The sequence below is a fragment of the Myodes glareolus genome, chromosome 8 (assembly GCF_982192425.1).
Source record: "Myodes glareolus chromosome 8, mMyoGla1.1, whole genome shotgun sequence".
Taxonomy (NCBI): domain Eukaryota; kingdom Metazoa; phylum Chordata; class Mammalia; order Rodentia; family Cricetidae; genus Myodes; species Myodes glareolus.
The window spans coordinates 4,284,802-4,307,198 of NC_142033.1; the positions used below are offsets into that span (position 1 = coordinate 4,284,802).

The window sequence follows — 22,397 nt, forward strand, 5'->3', positions numbered from 1 at the left end:
TCAGATTGCAGAGATCTTCACTGTCAGTCTGATATACGAGCAGTCTATTGACATGCATGTTGTATGTTCTTCCAGAGACTCTGGACATACTATATAGTGTTTATATCACTGGAGAGATCTGATTAGGAAACCATAAATCTTAAAATAATTGACAATGTGTAGAATATTTTCTACTCCTAATTGAAAATTTTCTTTTCCCTGTTTTCTTTTTGAAAGGCATTTATCACAGCAACACTGGCAGTGTGTTTGGGTATCGCTTTCCATGTCCTAAGGAATGACTGTACTGAAGTCCAAACCAGGTAAGCAAATGAGAAAATGCCATCACTTTGTTCAAGCCTATATAAATCCATGAAAAGTTGGAATTCATGACCAGAACAGAGTTAACATTTTTTAAGCATTTCATGATTTATTTTTTTTTAGAAAGTAATTTTATTAAATTATAAAAGTTTCCATTTCCGCCCCTCCTCCCAACACCCTCCCACTCCTCCCACTCCCTCTCCTCCTCCCTCTTTGTCCCTAAGAGCAGTCAGGGTTTCCTGCCCTGTGGGAAGTTCAAGTTCCTCCCCCCTCCCTCCAGGTCCAGGAAGGTGAGTATCCAAACAGACTGGATCCCCAAAATCCAGTATATGCAGAGGAAACAAGTCCCAGTGTCATTGTCAATGGCTTTTCAGAAAGACTCCGGGCCAGCCACATTCAGAGAATCCGGCCACATTCAGAGAATCTGGTTGGATCACGTCCTCGTTCAGTCCCAGTCCAAATTTTATCCTGTGATAGAGCGTGTTGGTACATTGAAAGCTGAGTGGAAGACCTCACATTTTCACATGTGTTTGTGTGTAGAGAGTAGGAAACTCTACACACCACACATTACATTTTACCAGGTTAGTGTATGGAGTAGCTTCATGTTATGTGATTATCACCACTCTTGAAATGTGGGTGTTTTTTCATCTTTCTGAACGGAATCCGGCAGCTCTGGAAGAAGACTCCCCATACCACCCACTCGTGATTCCTGGCATCAGTCATTCTTCTTTCTGTCACTGAATATGTCTAACATGGGAACCCTGAATTGAAGTCACACAGTGTCTGTGTTTTGGTGTTGTTTGCATTTGTTTTGTCTGGCTTGTTTCCACTGGTGTGATGTCCTCAGGGCTCATCAAAGTGTGGCGTATGTGAGGATTCCTTGGGTTCTGTAAGGCAGAATAACAGTCCATTGTGTGAACATGCTGTGCTGCTTCCCATTCATTGTGGCTGGAAATGTGCTTTGCTCTCACCTTTGGTTGCTATGAACCATGCTGCTGAGTGTGCAAGTCCATCTGTTTGAGCTCTGGAATTTTGCTCTTTAAGGCAGAAAGGTAGAGTTGCCAAATCATAGGTCTAATACACCTTTCAAAGTTTCTGAGAACATATTTATAATGTGCTACCATGAAAATGATGCATATTTGTAGTGATGGACATCATCTAATTTAGTTTGATAGAATTATCTTACAAAATTGTTTATGAATCATATTAGTTTTATACCTAAATGTGTAGTTATAGGCTGTCAATCTACAATTATAATCCTTAAAAAGACAGATTAGAAAGCTTATGTGGTGTATATGGTTAAGTAGAGCCAAGGTCACAAGGTTCCTTTTCTAAGGTCTTGGTTTTGTTGATGAAAACATAGGAAACTAGAACAGATGGACCTCAAGGACAGTTTGTTGGAGACAGAGAGGAAGAATGCTGTGAGCACCAGGGAATGTGTGTGTGGGAATGGAAGGGTGGAGAGAGAGAAAGTTGTGCATTTTGTAGAGTGAAGCTTTGGAAGCAAGACTGGCTCATTAGGAGAAGAGCAGAAACCCAAGTCCTCTACTCTATGGTTGGCCATGGAGTGCTCTGGTCAGGTCCTCTGCTGTTGTTTGGTCCTTTGAGGGTGGTCTACGGTTGTGACCTGACAAGTCAAGAATTTGTCACGTAGTCCAGGCTGGCTCTAGTTCCAGGTCCTCCTCTCTGTTTGGTGACTGGGTTTGGTGCCCAAGTTCCCCACTGTGTTGTTGGTCACATGGTGCTCAGGTCCTCTGCTCTATGTTTGGGCCTTTGAAGTAGGGCCACAGTTATGACCTGACAGGCCCAGAACTTGTCATGTAGCCCAGGCTGACCTCAGTCTGCAGCTCAATTCCAGGAGTTTGGAGGTCTTGCTTCCTCCTCTTTTTAGATTCTTACCCATTCTTAGCTTGTCTTTTTCTTTTCTATTTTCTTCCTTTAATGTGGCCTTTTGTAGATTGTAAAATGGAATTTTTCTTTGATGTAGGAGAAAACTTGTCTCTAATAAGGTCCACCTCATCTGCTTTGATATCTAATGATCCCTGTGTATCTAGATAAAGAGTCACTGACCTCTGACTTCAGTTGAAAAGGTGTAACAGGCTGTTAGGACCCAGTCATGCCATCTGTCTTAGAGGACCTGATGTATGTCCAGGAAACAGGTAACTGCAGAGGGCCTTTTGCTCCCCCTCCTCCTGCTTACCATCCCCTATCATGTGATCAAACATTATTTCTTCATAAATAAGCAAGACTGGATTCCTTTTTTGAGCTCTTTGGAAACCATGCAGGAAGTTGGTTGGCCTATTTTAGGGATGATCATTAGGGTTTTAAAGATGTTTCTACAGGTCGTGTCTGCAGTAAGCCGCTGAGTGGGGATTTCTCCACTGTTTCATGTTTTCCTTCTTACTCTTCTGTAAATCAAAGCAGCCAACTCAGTATGAGAACTCCTTGGAACTTTATTTATCTTTATGTTTCTCTCTTTATTAGCACGATGCTTATGATTTTTTTTAGTTAAATTGGAGTTGGGTGGGCTGCCATGAGTAAATGCAGCAGATTCAGTGGATTAAAAAGCAATGTGTCTCCACAGTGCAGCGTGAGAGTCTGCAGTAAGGATTCTCTCACAGGCTCTTCCTGTCTGGCCACCTTCTCTCTCATGGCAGACATTGCAATGTTGTTTCTTCCCATGATGAGGTGATGAAGACCCAGATGACATCCTGGGGTTCCACTCTCATGATTTTATCTAAAACCAGTTAACCCCTAAATTGCATACTCTAGTATCGTTACGTTAAGGGCCATTATCAAATTGTTGGATTTTAGAGGACAAACTTTCAGTAATAGATACTGTTATGGAGACAGAGGAGACTAACTCATGGGATTCATTCTTCCTGACATTTTAAACCAGAACAGTTCTATATTTTTCTTCTTTCTTTTTAAAATACTTATTTTATTTTTATGTGCATGATTTTTTACTACATGTATGTCTGTACCATGTGTGTTTCCCGAGAACTGTAGCTATCAGAAAGAAGCATCATATTCTGTCTTAGTTTAGGTTACTACTGTTTTGAATAAACACGTGACCAAAGGCAAGTTGTGAAGAAAAGGGTTTATTCAGTTAACATTCCCACATTGTCATCCACCCCTGAAGGAAGCCAGGACAGGAGAAACTCAGCTAGACAGAATCTGAAGATGCCATGGTAGTCCTGCTTACTGGCTTGCTCCCCATGGCTTGCTTGGCTTGCTTTCTGAGAACCTCAGGGCTGTACCACCCAAAATGGGATGGGTCCTCCCCCTCCCATCAGTAATTAAGAGAATGACATACAGCTGGATCTTGTGGCGGCATTTTCTCAATTGCGGTTCCCACCTTTCAGATTACCCTAGCTTGTGTCAAGTTGACACAGAACTAGCTGTCACGGAATCCCCTTGAACTCGAGTGACAGATGACTGTGATTGACATGTGAGTGCTGCCAACCAAACCCGGGTCCTCTGCAAGAGCAGCATGCACTCTTTACTGCGGAGCCATCTCTCCAGTCCTGCTTTTTTTTTTTTTTTTTAAAGAAAAGATCTGTCTATTGTTATGATTTAATCTACAGAACAAGGTGTCAAGGTAAACTGGAAAGAACTCATCCTAATGTTGAATTTATTATTGCTTTTGTCTCCATTCTCTCCTGGCAGAGCCAGCCTGCTCTTCTTGGTCACAATCTTCCAGTGTATTACAAGTGTGTCTGCCGGGGAGCTCTTTGTGATTGACAGGGATCGCTTTCTGTGAGTAACCCCTGCTCCAGAAGCAGGCATCAGGGGATAGCAATCAAATTAATTACATTCATTGTTGGGCCTAGAATGTTATCTCATGAATTACCAGTAATTTCCCCTTTTCTTATTTAGTTGAAAATAAATTATGAAATTTTGTGTTTATCATGTGGTATCATGATTTTTGAAGTGTGTAAAGAGATTAATAATATTAACTGAAAAATGGGTGGAAAATCAAGAGCAGAGGGTTCTGATACTCAGAAAAATTTCAAAATTGAGGTGAGACCACTAGATCTCATTGCTTCAGACAGCACAGTACTAAGGAACTGATGAAAATCACAGGAAATTCATGATGCCCCCGAAGAAGGATGTCAAGGGTTGCATAGAGCTTAGGTGTAGTGGGCTCAGCAGCACATTGGAGATGGAGAGACACAGCTGCACAGTGAAGCTGGAGAGACACAGCTGCACATTGAAGATGGAGAGACACAGCTGCACAGTGAAGCTGGAGAGACACAGCTGCACATTGAAGATGGAGAGACACAGCTGCACAGTGAAGCTGGAGAGACACAGCTGCACATTGAAGATGGAGAGACACAGCTGCACAGTGAAGCTGGAGAGACACAGCTGCACAGTGAAGCTGGAGAGACACAGCTGCACATTGAAGATGGAGAGACACAGCTGCACATTGGAGATGGAGAGACACAGCTGCACATTGAAGATGGAGAGACACAGCTGCACACTGAAGATGGAGAGACACAGCTGCACATTGAAGATGGAGAGACACAGCTGCACAGTGAAGCTGGAGAGACACAGCTGCACAGTGAAGCTGGAGAGACACAGCTGCACATTGGAGATGGAGAGACACAGCTGCACAGTGAAGCTGGAGAGACACAGCTGCACATTGAAGATGGAGAGACACAGCTGCACATTGGAGATGGAGAGACACAGCTGCACATTGGAGATGGAGAGACACAGCTGCACATTGGAGATGGAGAGACACAGCTGCACATTGAAGCTGGAGAGACACAGCTGCACATTGGAGATGGAGAGACACAGCTGCACAGTGAAGCTGGAGAGACACAGCTGCACATTGGAGATGGAGAGACACAGCTGCACAGTGAAGATGGAGAGACACAGCTGCACAGTGAAGCTGGAGAGACACAGCTGCACATTGGAGATGGAGAGACACAGCTGCACAGTGAAGCTGGAGAGACACAGCTGCACATTGAAGATGGAGAGACACAGCTGCACATTGGAGATGGAGAGACACAGCTGCACATTGGAGATGGAGAGACACAGCTGCACATTGGAGATGGAGAGACACAGCTGCACATTGGAGATGGAGAGACACAGCTGCACATTGGAGATGGAGAGACACAGCTGCACATTGAAGCTGGAGAGACACAACTGCACATTGGAGATGGAGAGACACAGCTGCACAGTGAAGCTGGAGAGACACAGCTGCACATTGGAGATGGAGAGACACAGCTGCACAGTGAAGATGGAGAGACACAGCTGCACAGTGAAGCTGGAGAGACACAGCTGCACATTGGAGATGGAGAGACACAGCTGCACAGTGAAGCTGGAGAGACACAGCTGCACATTGAAGATGGAGAGACACAGCTGCACATTGGAGATGGAGAGACACAGCTGCACATTGGAGATGGAGAGACACAGCTGCACACTGAAGATGGAGAGACACAGCTGCACATTGGAGATGGAGAGACACAGCTGCACATTGGAGATGGAGAGACACAGCTGCACATTGGAGATGGAGAGACACAGCTGCACATTGAAGCTGGAGAGACACAGCTGCACATTGGAGATGGAGAGACACAGCTGCACAGTGAAGCTGGAGAGACACAGCTGCACATTGGAGATGGAGAGACACAGCTGCACAGTGAAGATGGAGAGACACAGCTGCACAGTGAAGCTGGAGAGACACAGCTGCACAGTGAAGATGGAGAGACACAGCTGCACAGTGAAGCTGGAGAGACACAGCTGCACATTGGAGATGGAGAGACACAGCTGCACATTGGAGATGGAGAGACACAGCTGCACAGTGAAGCTGGAGAGACACAGCTGCACACTGAAGATGGAGAGACACAGCTGCACATTGGAGATGGAGAGACACAGCTGCACACTGAAGCTGGAGAGACACAGCTGCACATTGGAGATGGAGAGACACAGCTGCACACTGAAGATGGAGAGACACAGCTGCACACTGAAGATGGAGAGACACAGCTGCACGAGAAGCAGGGTCCTCCTCACGGTGCAGGGCTGGAGAGAGCCAGACAGGAGCTGCATAGGAAAGAGCTGTTTGTGTCCCGTGTTTTCAAGCATGGAAGAACCTTTTCCTGGTGGTCTGTGCTTAGGATTCCCTGCTCTCAAAGATGGCCAAGATAGATGTAATCTCAAGTGCATGCCATGGAGAGGAGTCATCAGAGAGGAGATGAGAGCCTTGCTCAGTTGGTAGAGCGCTGACTTTGTGTGCATGGAATCCTGTGTTAGAGTCACTGTACCATAAAACCCCGAGCATGGCTGTATGTCTGTAATCCCAGCATTTGGGGCTGGGTAGAGATAGGAAGTTGCTCATTGTTGGGTACATATAGAATTTAATGCAGGTCTGCATGGTTAGCATGTCTCAAAACAATCAGAAATATGCTAAAGACACCTGAAGGGTAAAAGCTTGGGGATTTGGAAGAACCAGAAAGGGGAAGGGTTACGTTTGGCATCTGGTAGCGATTCGTGTTGTAAAGAGAGATTATCAAAGGAATACAACTGTCCTAACACGAGGGTAGCAGAAGAGAAGGATGTAGTATCCTGAAGCTGCACTGTGACCTCAGAGTGACAGTGTCACCTTCCTCATAAGAACTGGAAGGAGAGAAGTCTCCATGACCATGGTCTGAGGTGAGGTACGAATGAGCTGCTCCTCAGGGAGCCAGCTTCAGAGGGGCAGAAACTCTGGAGAGAGTGGGCACATTGTTCTGTTTTCCTGAAGGGGCTGTTGTGTGCCCAGAGTGGACAAAAGAGGGGAGAGTTCTCTGGTGGGGAGAATAATAGTGACAATGTCATAAGGCTGTTGACCTAGAGTGACTGGTCCCTAAGATGGGGACATGTATGGGAGTCAGCATGGAATATGGAGGACAGTGTCCTGTTAGGCTGCCTGTGGTAGCAGAAGTCAGTGTAGCCAGCATCTCCTCTGTGCCTTCTGGACTAATCTAAGGACGTATAATGTGATCTTTGTCTCTGTAGACATGAGCACACCAGTGGATACTACAGAGTGTCATCGTATTTCCTTGGGAAATTGCTGGGTGAGCTGGTGCCCAGGAGGTTATTGCCAAGTATTATATTTACTGTTATAGTATTCAGCATAGTAGGTAAGTTGCAAAACAAGAAAATGCATCTTTACTCTTGGGGGAGTGTGTTTTGGTTTGTACAGCTGTAGAAAGTCTAAAGTAGAGAAGTGTAGGTAGAGAAGCACGTCTCCACTGTGTGCCAGTGACACAGGAGTTCAGGGGGAGAAAAGTCTAAAAAGATGTTTATGAAGCTGTGCTTTCACTAGAGATTCTGTGCACTATAATGACTGTGGAAATAGCGTGCACATTTGAGACAGTGCTAATGGAGCAAGATCAATTTTGGATATCTATCCATGCATATTATAAAATATTTATTTTTCTTTATTTGTGTATTTGCCTGATTGTGTGTGTGTCTGTCTGTGTATCTGTCCTGTGTGTGCCCTAAGTGGATGTAGTGCAGTGCCTGGGAGGCCAGAAGAGGACATCAGATCCCCTGGAACTGTAGTTACAGAATGGGAGCCACTGTGTAGATGCTGGAAACAGAATCTAGGGCCTCTGCAATAATAGCCCATGCTTTCAATCAGTAGGCCATCTTCTTAGTCCAGCTGAATATTTTCTCTGTGTTTCTGTATATGTCTCTGTATATGCATATAAAATATAGAAATGAGGATAATATCTCATATATATATATGTGTGTGTGTGTGTGTCTGTGTGTAAAAGAACTTAAATGCACACAGTGTATTATGCTACATAATCTTACAAATAAAGAGGATACTGAATTTGAGGTTTTTTGAAATTAAATAATATAAATGTTATTTGGAATATGTGTACCGATTCATTTGTGTATTATGTTTAAACTTTATCCTAGACTAAGTGCTGAGAGTTGACATACATTTCACACACACACACACACACACACACACACACACACACAGAGAGAGAGAGAGAGAGAGAGAGAGAGAGAGAGAGAGAGAGAGAGAAAGAGAGAGAGGGAGAGAGAGAAGCACTGATAAAGCTTAGACTTTGTTTTGTAACAGATGTACCATTCAGAGCCAGACATTTAGGCCATGGACAAATTACTTGTTCTGTAAGCCAGACAACCTGAATTTGATCCTCAGAATCACAATGGAAAAGAGAATCACTCCAGAAAATTGTCCTTGAACTCCACATGCATACCATGGCATATGCACATCATGGCACATGCATACCCATACACACATGTGTACCATACCCACATTGATAATCATAATATTCACTTTGAAAACAATTAGGCATTGAACTTGGCTCCTCCAGACTCTAACTGTGTCCTTGTCACTATAATAAAACACAGGACTATGTATGTCTTATAACATTAGCACCATAAAGATTACAAATCAGTTTTGGAACACATTGCCTTCCTCCAAAGCAGTTATATGGTGATTTTCTAGGAAAACTAAAGTTGAAGGCACCCTCCCATCCTCTCAATATTAAAATCACTGCACGGTTGTTTAACCCTTGCCTTGGATAGGTTTCTATCACTGTGACAAACACCATGACCAGAATCAACTTGTGGAGGAAAGGGTTTGTTTCATCTTACAGTTCAATGTCCTTTAAAAAGGGAAGTCAGGGCGGCAACTCAGGGCAGGAACCTGGGGGCAGGGAGTGAAGCAGAGTCTGTGGAGGATGCTGCTTACAGGCTCCTAATGGCTTCCCCAGCCTGCCTTTTTATAGAACCCAGGACCATCTGCCCAGGGATGGCATCATCCACAGTTGTCTAAGACCTCACAATTAAATTTTTCATCAAGAAAATGTCCCCACAGGCTTGCCTACAGGCCAATCTAAAGGAAACATTTTCTTAGTGAGGTTCTCTCTTTCCATATGACCCTAGCCCTGATCCCAGTTTCATTACTAGTGTGCTATAATAAACACAGGGGAATGTGAACATGAACGTGTTGCATTGCTGATTCCCCAGTAAGAGGATGTGATACAATTTTGGCCAGTTTTATTGCCTGTAGCTCTCCTTGTCAGGATCCTGTAAATTGCTCATAATTGTGTAGAGAGGAGAACAGCTAATATATACTTTGTGTCAGGTGTAAAAATAAAGCCATATGATGGAGTTGCAGAGAGGCTCATTGGTTAAGAGCACATGCTGCTCATGCAAAGTCCCAAAATTTTGTTCCCAGCATCCACATGATCAGGACACAGTTAGAGATGCAGAGAAGTGGGTGGCCGAGAAACTGTTGTCAGTCTCATTGCTTATTAAAGCATTGTTTGAAATATGTGCAATCTCTGACTTAGGTGATTAACTGACCCTACTTTTTTCTTTCTAAGGAGTAAACACGGATGTGAAGGGTTTTTTCACTATGATATTTACCGTCATGAACTTGGCTTACTCGGCCAGCTCACTGCCACTGTGTTTCAAAGCAGGGGAGAATGCAGTGGCTCTACCAACTCTATTTGTGACCATCTACTTTGTGTTCATGCTGGTGAGTGTGAATTGTGTTTTTCTTTCATAAAATTTTTAATTTACTTTTTTAAAAATGATCTTTTTCATTTTACTTCCCTATCCCAGTCCACACTTTTTCTGTTCTCTTGCTTCCCCCATCTTCTCCCATCTTCCCCCATCCACTCCTCAGAGAGGGTAAAGGTTCCAATGCGGAGTCCACAAAGTCTGACACATCACTTTGAGGTAGGACCAAGACCATTCTCCCTATATTTAGGCAGTACAAGGTATCCCTCCAAAAAGAATGGGCTCCACTAAGCCAGGTCAAGCACTAGAGATAAACGCTGGTCCTACCTCCAGTGGCTCCACAGATTTTTTTCAAGCCACACAGCTGTCATCCACATTCAGAGGGCCTCATTTGGACCTATGCAGGTTCCCCACTATCAGTCCAGAGTCAGTGAACTCCCACTAGCTCAGGTCAGCTGTTTCTGTGGGTATCTCTGTCATGGTCTTGACTCCTTTGCTCATATTATTGCTCCTCCCTCTCTTCAACTGGTCTTCAGAAGCTCAGTCCAGTGCTTAGCTATGGATCTCTGTATCTGCTTCCATCAGTTGCTGGATGAAGGTTCTAGAATAACAATGAGGTAGTAATCACTCTGATTACAGGGGAAGGTCAGTTCAGGTACCTTCTCCACTATTGCTTGGAGTCTTAGCTGGGGTCATGGATTCCTGGGAATTTCCCTAGTACCACATGATACTAAGCCCATGATGACTCCCTCAATAAAGATATCTCTTTCCTGGCTCTCCCGCTCTGTCCTTCTTTCAACTCAACCATCCCATTCCCTAATTTATCCTCCTCCTTCCTTCTCCCATCCCACTCTGCGCTCTCTTCTCCCCTGCCCAATTTTCTGAGGTCTTGTCTATTTCCCCTTCCCAGGGGGATCCACATATGTCACTCTTAGGATTCTCCCTGGTACTTAGCTTCTCTTGGGATTTTGAACTATATGCTGGATATCCTTTACTTTATATATAATATCCACTTGTGAGTGAGTACATACTGTGTTTGTCTTTTGAGGTCTCAGTTACCTTACTCAGGATTTTTTTAATAGTTCCATTCATTTGCATGCAAAGTTCAGGATGTCATTTTTTTTAACTGCTGAGTAGTACTCCATTGTGTAAATATGTCACATCTTCTTCATCCATTCTCCAGTTGAGAGACAGTTAGGTTGTTTCCAGGTTCTGGCTATTACAAATAATACTGATATGAGTAAGGTTGAGCAAATGTCTTTGGGTATGTGCCCAAGAGTGGCATTGAAGGGTCTTGAGGTAGAGTAATTCCCGATTTTCTTTGAAACAGTTGTAATGATTTCTAAAGTGACTGTACAAGTTTGTACTCTCACCAGCAATATAGGAGTCTTCCACTTCTCATCCTCTCCAGCATAAGCTATCATCAGTGTTTTTGATGTCAGTCATTCTGACTGGTGTAAGATAATATCTCAGAGTCATTTTGATTTGTATTTCCCTGATGGCTAAGGATACTGAGCAATTTCTTAAGTGTCTTTTGGCCATTTGCAATTTTTCTATTGAGAATTTTCTATTTAGATCTATACCCCATTTTTGTATTGGATTGTTTGGTATTTATATGTCTAGTTTCTTGTGTTTTTATATATATATATTTTGGAGATCAGTCCTCTATCTGATGTGGGGTGAGTGAAGACCTTTTCCCACCTTGTAGGCTGCCATTTTGTTTTGGTGACTGTGTCATTTGCCTTACAGAAGCTTCTCGGATTTAGGATGTCTCATTTATTAATTGTTGCTTTCAGTGACGGTGCTACTGGGGCTTCATTTAGAAAGTGGTCTCCTCTGCTCGTGGATTCAAGTCTATTTCCCACTTTCTCTTCAGTAAGGTTCAGTGTGGTGGATCTATGTTGAGGTCTTTGACCCATTTGGAACTGAGTTTTGTGCATGGAAATAGATATGAATCTATTTGCATTCTTCTATGTGTTGACATCCAGTTATGCCAGCACCATTTGTTGAAAATACTCTTTTTTTTCATTGAATAATGTTAGCTTCTTTGTCAAATAGCAGGTGATCAAAGGGTGAGGATTAATATCATGGTCTTCAATTCTATTCCATTGGTCCCACTCTCTGTTTTTATGCCAATTCCAGGTTGTTTTCATTACTATAGATCTATATTAGACCTTGAAGTCAGGGATTGTGATACCTCCAGAAATTCCTCTATTGTACAGGATTGTTTGGCTATCCTGGGATTTTGTTTTTCCATATGAAGTTGAATATTGTTCTTTCGAGATCTGTGAAGAATTATGTTGGGGTTTTGATGGGGATTGTACTGAGTCTGTAAATTCCTTTTGATAGGATTGCCACTTTTATTATGTTGACCCTATTTATCTAAGAGCATGGGAGATTTTGCCATTTTCTGATGTCTTCTTCAATCTCTTCCTTGAAGGACTTAAAGTTCTTGTCATGCAGATCTTTCACTGGTTTTGTTAATGTTACCCCAAGATTTATTGTTTTTTGTGGTTAATGTGAATGGTGATATTTCTCTAATTTCTTTCTCAGCTCTTTTATCATTTGCATATAGAAAAACTATTGATTATTTATTTGATCTTGTGTCCTGACACATTACTGAAGGTATTTATCAGCTTCAGGACTTCTGCAGTAGAATTTTGGAGACAATTATATATACTATTATATCATCTACAAGTAGAGAATGTTTGATTTTTTCTTTTCCTATTTGTATCCCCTTGATCTCCTTTTGTTGTCCTATTGCTTTAGCGAGAACTTTGAGTATTATATTGAATAGATATAGAGATAGTTGACAACCTTGTCTTGTTCCTGATTTTAGTGGAATTACTTTGAGTTTCTCTCCATTTAATTTGATGTTGGCTATCGGTTTGCTGTATATTGCATTTAGGCATGTTCTTTGTATTAATGATCTCTGCAAAACATTTATCATAAAGGGGTGTTGGATTTTGTCAAAGGCTTTTTCAGCATTTAGAGAGATGACCATTTGTTTTTTCTTTTTGTTTATTTATATGGTGGATTACATTGACAGATTTTCATATGTTGAACCATCCCTGCATCTCTAGGATGAAGCCACCATGATCATGGTGGATGATTTTTTTTTGATGTGTTCTTGGATTCGGTTGGTTAGTATTTTGTTGAGTATTTTTGCATCAATGTTCATGAATGAGTTTGATCTTTAATTCTCTTTCTTAGATGAGTCTTTGTGTGGTTTTGGTATCAGGGTAACTGTTGTCTTATAAAAAAAGTTTGGCAATATTACTTATGTTTCTATTATGTGAAACAACTTGAGGAATATAGGTATTAGCTCTTCATTGAAGTTTTGGTAGAATTCTGTGCTGAAACAACTTGGCCCTAAATTTTTTGGTGGGGAAACTTTTGATGACTGCTTCTATTTCCTTAGGGGTTATATATCTACTTCTATTGTTTATCTGGTCTTTATTTAATTTTGGTATGTGGCACCTAGCCAGAAAATTGCCCATTTATTTTGTATTTTTCAGTTTTGTGGAATACAAGTTTTGAAGTATGACCTAATGATTCTTTGGAATTCCACAAAGTCTGTTTTTATGTCTCTCTTTTTTTCTTGATTTTATTAATTTGATATTCTCTGCCTTTTGGTTAGTGTGGATAAAGATCTGTCTGTCATGATGATTTTCTCAAAGGATGAACTCTTCATTTCATTGATTCTTTGAATTGTTTTCTTTGTTTATATTTTATTGACTTCCGCCATCAATTTGACTATTTCTTATTGTCTATTTCTCCTGGGTAAGTCTGCTTATTTTTGTTTTGAAACCTTTCAGCTGTTAAGTCACTATAATGAAATTTCCCTGTTTTCTTTATATAGGCACTTAGTGCTATCAACTTTTACTTAGCACTGCTTTCATAGTATCCCATAGGCTGGGTATGTTGTGCATTCATTTTTGTTGAGTCTAGGAAGTTTTTAATTTTTTCTTTATTTCTTCCTTGACTCAAGGGTAATTCAGTTGAGCATTGTTCAATTTCCATGAGTCTATAGACTTTCTGCAATTAGTGTTGTTTATTAGTTCTAACTTTAAGCCACAGAGATCCAATAAGATACATGGGGTCATTTCAATTGTTTTGTATCTGCTGAGGCTTGTTTTGTTACTGAGTATTTGGTAGTTTTAGAGAATGTTCCATGAGGTGATAGGAAGAAGATATATTCTTTTGTGTTTGGATGAAATGTCCTATAGGTCTCTACTAATGAGTCCTGACAGCTGTTAGTCCTCTTATTTCTGTTAAGTTTCTGTCTAGCATACCCGTCCATTGCTGAGAGTTGGGTGTTGAAGCCTCCTACTATCAGTGTGTGGGGTTTGACATAAGATTTAAACTTTAGTAGTGTTTCTTTTACATATGTCTATGTTCTTGTATTTGGGTCCTGGATGTTCAAAATTGAGACTTCATCTTGATAAATTTTTCCTGTGATGAGTATGAAATGTCTTTCTCCATATCTTTTGATTTATTTTAGTTTGAAGTCTATTTTGTTAGATATTAGGATAGCTACACCCACTTATTTCATAGGCCCATTTGATTGAAAATTTTTTTCCCAACCCTTTACTCTGGGGTAATATCTGTCTTTGAGGTTTAGGTGTATTTTTTGTATGCAGCATAAGGATCAATCCTGCATTTGTGTTTACCCTGTTAACCTGTGTCTATTTATAGGTGAATTGAATCCATTTATATTAAAAGATATTAATGACCAGTGATTATTATTTCCTCTTATTTTCCAGTGGTAGTGTTTGTGTTTCCCTTCTTTAGGGTTTGCTGGTGTGAGGTGTGAAGTTATCTGTTGCCTGTGTTTCCATGGGTGCAATTAATTTCCTTGGGCTGGAAGTTTCCTTCTAGTACTCTCTATAAGTCTGGATTTGTGAATAGGTATTGCTTAAATCTGGTTATGTTATGGAATATCTTGTTTTCTCCATCTTTGGTTATTGAAAGCTTTGCTGGATATAGTAGTCTGGGCTTGTACCCATGGTCTAAATAATTACACTGGATCTTATTATTACTTATAAATGCCCAGCCTTAACTCGATTTTTCTCTACCCATCATTTCTTTAAATTATCTACTCTACCTTTTGCCTCTGGGCCTTTCCCTTTTCTTTCTTCTGTAGTTCTTACTTTCGTTCTTCCTGCATGGCTGGTATGGGACTGCGTAGCTGGCCGTTAGCATCCTCTTCTTCTCCTTTTCTTATTCATCCATGCTCTCAGATTTCTCCTTCCAGTTATTCTCTCTGCCTGCCATCCCCTCCTATCCTTTTCTGACAAGTTATTGGCTGTTTAGCTCTTTATTAGACCAACCAGGTATTTTAGAAAGGCAAAGTATCACAACTTGACAGAGATAAACAAATACAAAAAATGCAACACATCCTTGCTTCATTAAACAAATGTTCCACAGCATAAATAAATGTAATTCATCTTCAAACAGATTCTACAACAGTGACCGATGTAATTGCTCAGCATGAGGAGTCTGTCTTAGGAAAAGTTTAGCAGTCACTTTTCTGTAGATCCTTCCATGTCCAGTTTATACAACATGCTGTCAAGCAGTTCAGGCAAGAGCAGTTTCTTGCCCAAATAATTGTCTTGACACATCAAAAGAAAATCCATAAGGATTTTTGATGTCCATCATCCTTTTATATGTAATCGGTGTTCTCAGGAGGCAGAGGCAGGCAGATCTCTATGAATTTGAAGTCAGTCTGGTCTATAGAATGAATTCCAGGACAGGCTCCAAAGCTAGGTATACAAAGATATATTTCAGATAGGTAATCATCAAACCTTTAAAAGACCTACATAATATAGCATTTAAAATGTTGTAAGAACTTAGACTTGACAGTGAGACACATTTGCTCCTGGCAAGATCAATTACTTTTTTTCTTTTTGTTCTTTCCTTTGTTCATTTTTTAGTTTTTTTCTTTTCTTTTCTTTCTTTTTTAGTTGCTTTTTTCGAGATGGTTCTCTTCCACTCACTAATTCCCAAATAATAACTCAGAGTTTTGTAATAACTATAAATGCTTGGCAAGTAGCTCAGGTTTATTACTGGCTAGTTCTTACACTTAAATGAACCCATAATTCTTATCAATGTGTAGCCATGTGGTTGGTGGCCTGTTACCTCATTTTTTACATGATTTACTTCCTTGTTGGATGGCTGGCATCTGCCTGATCCCACAACTCTCTTCTCTCCTTAGTTTAATTGTCCCACCCACACTTCCTGCGTGCCTACATGCCAATCAACTCTATTATTAACAATGAGTGCAGCATTCACAGTGTACAGAAGGACATCCCCCAGCACATCCCCAGGCTCAAGTATCCTTTCCCTTTTAAAGGGACCATGGTCCTAACAGAAAAAACAACATGTTGTCCTCTTTATGAGAGAGGGGCACTTAGGGTGGTAAAGTTTTCAGAAGTCTCTTGCTTTTATTCCCAGATGGGTAGACAGGCCCACCGAAAGCCTCTTATCAACAGAAGATGAATTATTCCTCACGAAACAAAATGATGGATTCTTTCACCAATGGGTGGTGATACCTGTGACAGTTTTATTGTTTTTGTTCAGAATTGTTCTTCTAACCTGGGTCTTTTTTACTTCCATGTGAAATTTATTATTGTTTTTCAATTTCTCAGAATTGTACTGGAATTTTAGTGAGGATTGCAATGAACATGTTGATTTCCTTTGGTTGATGTATATTTTTACAATTTTTATCCTCCCAATCAATAAAGATGGGCTGTCTGTCTATCTTCTAGTATCTTTAATTTCCTTTTTCCAGTGTCTTGAAATTTTTATTATACAAAAATTTCATTTGGTTAGATTTATTCCAGGATCCCCATGCCCCCTCTTTTTTTTCTTTTACTTTTTGATGAATGAGATTGTATCTCTTACTCCTCCCCATTATATCAGCAATTTTTACTTAGAAAGTTTCCAACTTTTCTCCTTGTCATGGTACTTCATCAGAGCCACAGGGAAGGAACTAATACAGCTGGTTATTGTATCACGTTTCTGTATGGGACTTTAAAAACCAGTGATGAAGCCAAATATATTTTCTGTACAGGCATTTGGTCAGATGCAGTCTGAATGCATGCACATACCATAATTGTTTTGTATATTCTAGTGTGCTTAAGAGCAGACAGAATAAATTTTATGTGAACTTCAGAGCTGTTCCTTGTTTATCCCCATCAGTGCTTTCTGCCATCTCTGTGTGATTCTGTGGTTTGTGTTTTTAAATGGGGGATTGAGCACTGTTTCTGCTGCTCTTTACCACATGGTGTGGATTATCAGTTCTAGGCTTGCAGTTGTTTTAAGGTGGTTATTTTAATTGAATCCAAACTCCTAAAGTCATGACTAGCGAGTCAAAAACTCTTATACGTAACAGACTTACTGATCCTTGGAAGTAGACGTGGGTATATGATGATCAGTGCTTATCCACGTTAGGTTTCTATTGCTGAGATGAAACACCATGACCAAAAGGCAAATGGGGAGGAAATTGTTATTTTGGCTTACACTTCAATATTACTGTTCATCACGGAAGGAAATAAGAATAGGAACTCAAACTGCAGTATCCTGGAGGCAGGAGTTGATGCAGAGTCCATGGAGGGGTGCTGCTTACTGGCTTGTTCTAATTCCTCACTCAGTCTGCTATCTTCTAAAACGACATACCTACGGATGATCTTATAGTGACATGTCCTTTTTTAATTTCATTTTATTTAATTAACATTTTTTATTTATTTTACATACCAACCAATGTTTTCCTTCCCTCCTATCCTCCTGTTACTTCTCCACCTGAGTCTTATTTACCCCTTCCTCATCCCCTCCTCTTCAATTTCCATTCAGAAAGGGATAGACCTCCCATGGGCTTGAATGAAGTTGAGGTAGGACTGTGCTCCCTAGAGACATTTTCTTAATTGAGGTCCGCTATTCTCCAGTGAATCTAGCTTGAGTGACATAAAATGAGCCAAGACAGAGCTCTTCTAGCTTGAGTCCCTAGGAGGTAGCAGTTTTACTAGAGCAGTCACTACAATTGGCCTGTCATAGTGTAAAAGATTAAATCCACCACATACTGAAAATACAGGAAACAAATGGCTCTTCTGCTATGAATATTGCCATCCCCTGAATTATGCTGTATAAACTACACAAATTAGACATTATGAGGAATCTTAAGAGGATTTTAAATATGTACAGTAAGTGTATTTAAAGTATAAAGAATGTTTATAGGTTGTGTGCCATTTTAAAGATAACATAATATTGTAGGGCTTGACATCCAGAGAGCAGGGGGGCATTCTTTGACCAACCACAAAGAACTCTGTCTTTGTAACATGAAGAGTTAACTGTTTAGAGTTTTCTGAAGAACTTTTTGAAGAGCTGATGTAAGAAGAAACAGTCAGAAGGATGAAGGGGTCTTGAAGAGGGAGGACCTTGTCTGGAATTCTTAGTCACTGGACTGGTTCTAACTCACAGATTTGTTCTTCACAGGTTTTCTCAGGTCAGTCACTATATTCTGGAAGCTTCATACCTGGGCTCTCATGGATTCAGTACTTGAGCATTCCGCATTATGGGTTTACAGTAAGTTGTCCTGTCTGTCATTGTATTTGGGTTCTCCAACTGTAGCAACTGAAATGATTCCCAACCAAGTCCTTTCCCCAGCTGTAATCTTTAGTCAGTCATTGCCAAGGATTTTCCTTCTAGGGGCAGAAGATGGGAACTATCCTATTGGTTTTAAGTGAGTCATCTGGGATTTTTCATAGTCACATTTTATTTGAGGGAAACAAATGGTGAGAAAAACCTCAGAGCAAAGGGGAAAGGTAGAGGATACGATAAAAAGCAAACAATTGTGATTCTGCCCAATAAGAAAATAAGGAAAGGATCAGGGATTAAGATATATAGTCTATATCAGGAAAATAAAAGAAAGAAGCAATGTGATACCCAGAGTTTTACTGGTTTTGCCAAGTTTTCTCTCCAGTAAAGTGTGTCTTAGTAGAATTTCTTCCTCCCATAATCACAACTGGTTTTGATGAAAATAAGCAAGAATATATTGTTTCTATAAAGCAATAGTATTATTTTAACTACAGTGTTTACTGGGTTATGGTCTAGGCAGAGGAAGAGGTGCCTGAGGTGATCTAGGAGAGTCTACCTCTTAGTAGTTGGGAAACTTCATCATTTCAATCCTAAGTCTCCCAAGTGTGGAGGAGGAGACTGCTTTATTGGGCAGACTGAACTTGGTGGGGTTATTTATTTAAAAATATTTTTGCAAATTGCAGTCAAGATTGAACTTGAATTTATAGATGGTTGATTCTGTGGAAACTTATGGAAATACTAAACTATTTTTCTGTGTCCGTCTTTGTTTTATAGGCTTTGATGTACAACGAATTCTTGGGACAAAACTTCTGTCTAAAAAATAACACAGCAGAAGTCAGTAGATGTCACAACTATGTGATGTAAGCTTGAGTTTAGTGTCACAATGGGGACATAGAATGCTCCAGACCTTAAAGGGGAACCCATCCTTTCAGGATTAACTCTGTCTTCTGCCTGTTCCCTAGAGTGAGTCATTGTAACCAATGCACAGGCGGCTGTTTCCATCCTGCTGCTCCATGGTGTAGATAATGTGCAGAAAGGGTTCTTCGAGGCTTTTTAAAAATGGTTTTGCTGTCTTGATTGTGGATTTGGGTTCCATGTTTCAGAATATTTGAGTTTGACATGGGCTGCTCTGATAGTTTACAAGGGCATACAGTTTCACATGTGTAGACTATGGCACCTGTGAGCAGAGCCCAAGGATGTCAGTGCCGCAGTGGCCAAAAGGACTGAACTCTTTGCCTGGCAGCATTCAGGGTCTTTCCTTTGCCTCACACTCTAGAGAACTTCAAGAAAACAAAAGGTTGTGTGTGTGTGTGTGTGTGTGTGTGTGTGTGTGTGTGTGTGTAAAATGTCCTAGCAGAGGATATGCCCTGTAAATAAAAACACACACAAATTTCAGCATGTTGAGGAGGATATTTCTTTTTTGTGTAATGTGACTAAATTACAAACATAGATTTTTTTAAATAAAAGTAAAGTATATTATTTTAAAGTTACAGTATCTTCAGTTTCTAAGATTGCCCTTTTTGTTTTGATTTTGATATGTAAATGACAGAGTAATATGCTGATACATTAAATCTCTCATGGATGTTAAAATAATAAGGAATATTAGTAAGCCAAATTTAAGCTTGAAATAATGATAAAAATACAAGTATGGGGGATATCTTATTTTCCACATCTCCTCTCTCCTGGTATGCTCTGGCATCCTTTTAATATAAATTCCTTATTGGTTTCATGTCAGAAAGGATAGAATGGGTAAAATGAAACCAAAGAAAGCCATCCACAGACCTCATATTCACAAAAGGATTGTCCTCAGAAGAGGAAGAAAAAAACTGCCCTTTCTGTGGATTTGGGAACTGTTAAATCCTAAGAAATACAAGAGAATAGAGACACACAGAGATGGAGACACACAGGGATGGAGAGACACAGAGATGGAGACACACAGGGATGGAGACACACAGAGATGGAGACACACAGAGATAGAGACACACAGAGATGGAGACACACAGGATGGAGACTCACAGGGGTGGAGACACACAGGATAGAGACACACAGGAGTGGAGACACGGAGGCAGTAATCGTAGTGTATCCTGAACTTTTAGCAGTAGCTGCTTTTCTGTGTCTGGGACCCTGCATTCTGCTATGTTTGAATATCTACCCAAGCTCTGTCTGTAGCCATGGGCTCCTGGGGATGTTCCATAGCGGAGCATCTGTTGTTGTCAATGTAGTCCTAGTCCAGGAGCTGACAGCAATGGACTGACTTCTGTAAAAAACCCTTAGTCTCCTCTGGTCCTTGGTCTAGGATTTGATGATCCGTTCTTTTGCATGACCGTGTGCTGAGCCAGCAGAATTGCACAGTGCTTTGATCTCTTAGAGTGTCTGTGTGTCCTTAGGAAGCTGTGGTTTTCTGCTTTGGTAGAAACAAGTACTTCATCCATGCCTTTGCCCTTTGAAGAGAGAGCAGCAATGTAGATTTAGAAATGAATGACACCTTCAAGGCTACAAAGTTGGATCTTAGAGTGAGTCTTTAAACTCGACCAAGTTTACTAAGCCTATTTCCTTGACGCTTTTAAATAGATGTGACAGCTTTGCCTCTTTGGTTGGTTTTTGAAATTAACCAAGGTACCTGATTCAAGTAGTTTAAATTGATATAATATATAATAAAAATTTAAATGCATCAGTATTACTACCAATTAAACATAAAGATGAAGTTTTAAATGAAGTACCGAAACAGAGTGTTTAAAAGGAAGGAGCAGTGAATGTACTGATTAAGCTTTGACGTTATTTTTTGTGTGTGTTGAATTACAGATGCACTGGAGAAGAATTCCTGATAATCCAGGGCATCGACCTCTCATCGTGGGGCTTCTGGGAGAATCACATGGCCTTAGCTTTTATAACGATTATCCTCTTATCAATTACCTATGTGGGGTTATTGCCACATAAGAAAGTATAAATTCTTAGGTCTGGTAAGAATTGTTTAAAGAACTGTGATACCAAACTGTCTTCTAAATATTTGCCTTTATACTCATGGACACATGCTTTACCCGGCATTACCCAGGAAAGATTCCCAGTGTAATGAACTGTGGTGAATGTAGAGACTCATGGATGCTCAAGGGACCAGAGTATGTGACTCTTGAGTGCTTAAACCCTCACCAGGACACCTATACCAACTCTCTAAAGCTTAGATAGTGTAGAAGGGGGGGTGGAAAGAGTACAGGAGTCAGAAGATGAGAAAAACGGCTGGAAATGCTCTATTGTGGGCATGACACAGCCCTTGCAACCATGGTCATCTCACAACATCTGCAGCTCCCTGCACAAGACTGGGCCCTTCATCAGCACAACAAGGGTCAGAGAGAGACTCAACAGGACCATACCCCATTCTGCTGAACTACTGGCTACTGGTAGATTATGGGAGAGAGGCAGTCATTGATTTCACATGTATACTCAACAAGAGAGTCAGCTAGGTTTCTGTGTTCTGTGTACAGTCTAAAGCCCAGGGTCACACAGACAACTCTGGTTAAACTCTGTGGGTCACAAGATAAAACCCAAAGATATGAATATGGCAAAGGGACTTGTAGAGAGAGGCACCTGTAGGGGTTGGAGGAGAATCAGGAAGGTGGGAATGAGTGAGAATGGTTGAAATGCATTATATACATATATGCATTTGTCATTTTTAAAAAATAATATTTAAAAAATAAAAAATATAAAAAGGAGCTTTTGTGTAAAGTAATTATAACTCTTTTCTATTTGTTTTCTGTTGTACTGTAATTCAGCAATGACTAATTTTTTAGGCTTACAAATGTAAAACATTAAATTATAAGTGAAAGAAACCTAGGCTTAAATTAATGTTATTAAATATTGTCTGCTAGTTCATCTCATCAATAGGATTAAGCAAGAGGCTCGCCTGAGGAACATTGCTGAGACACAGATGTTGGGGCTCTGCCTTGCACATCAGTATCTGTAGAAACTGCCTCTTGGGATACTTGCCCACTCCTAGGTCTGCTAGATCCCAAGATCCT

At 40.6% G+C, this 22,397-nt stretch overlaps 1 protein-coding gene across 3 annotated transcripts in view; it reads left to right on the forward strand.

The window, feature by feature from the left end:
• Positions 1-22,091, forward strand: part of LOC125408673 (ATP-binding cassette sub-family G member 3-like) — a 57,839-nt gene extending 35,748 nt beyond the window's left edge. For 2 of the 3 annotated variants that reach the window (XM_087908773.1, XM_087908774.1), the window contains 7 exons: positions 217-299; positions 3,967-4,056; positions 7,297-7,421; positions 9,651-9,805; positions 18,283-18,372; positions 19,159-19,244; positions 21,187-22,091. In XM_087908773.1, the coding sequence (XP_087764899.1) occupies positions 217-299; positions 3,967-4,056; positions 7,297-7,421; positions 9,651-9,805; positions 18,283-18,372; positions 19,159-19,244; positions 21,187-21,331 (774 nt within the window). In that variant the 3' untranslated portion in view covers positions 21,332-22,091. The remainder of the gene's footprint in view (positions 1-216; positions 300-3,966; positions 4,057-7,296; positions 7,422-9,650; positions 9,806-18,282; positions 18,373-19,158; positions 19,245-21,186) is intronic. The other variant, XM_087908775.1, reaches the window with a different exon arrangement.
• The last annotated feature ends 306 nt before the right edge of the window (positions 22,092-22,397 follow it).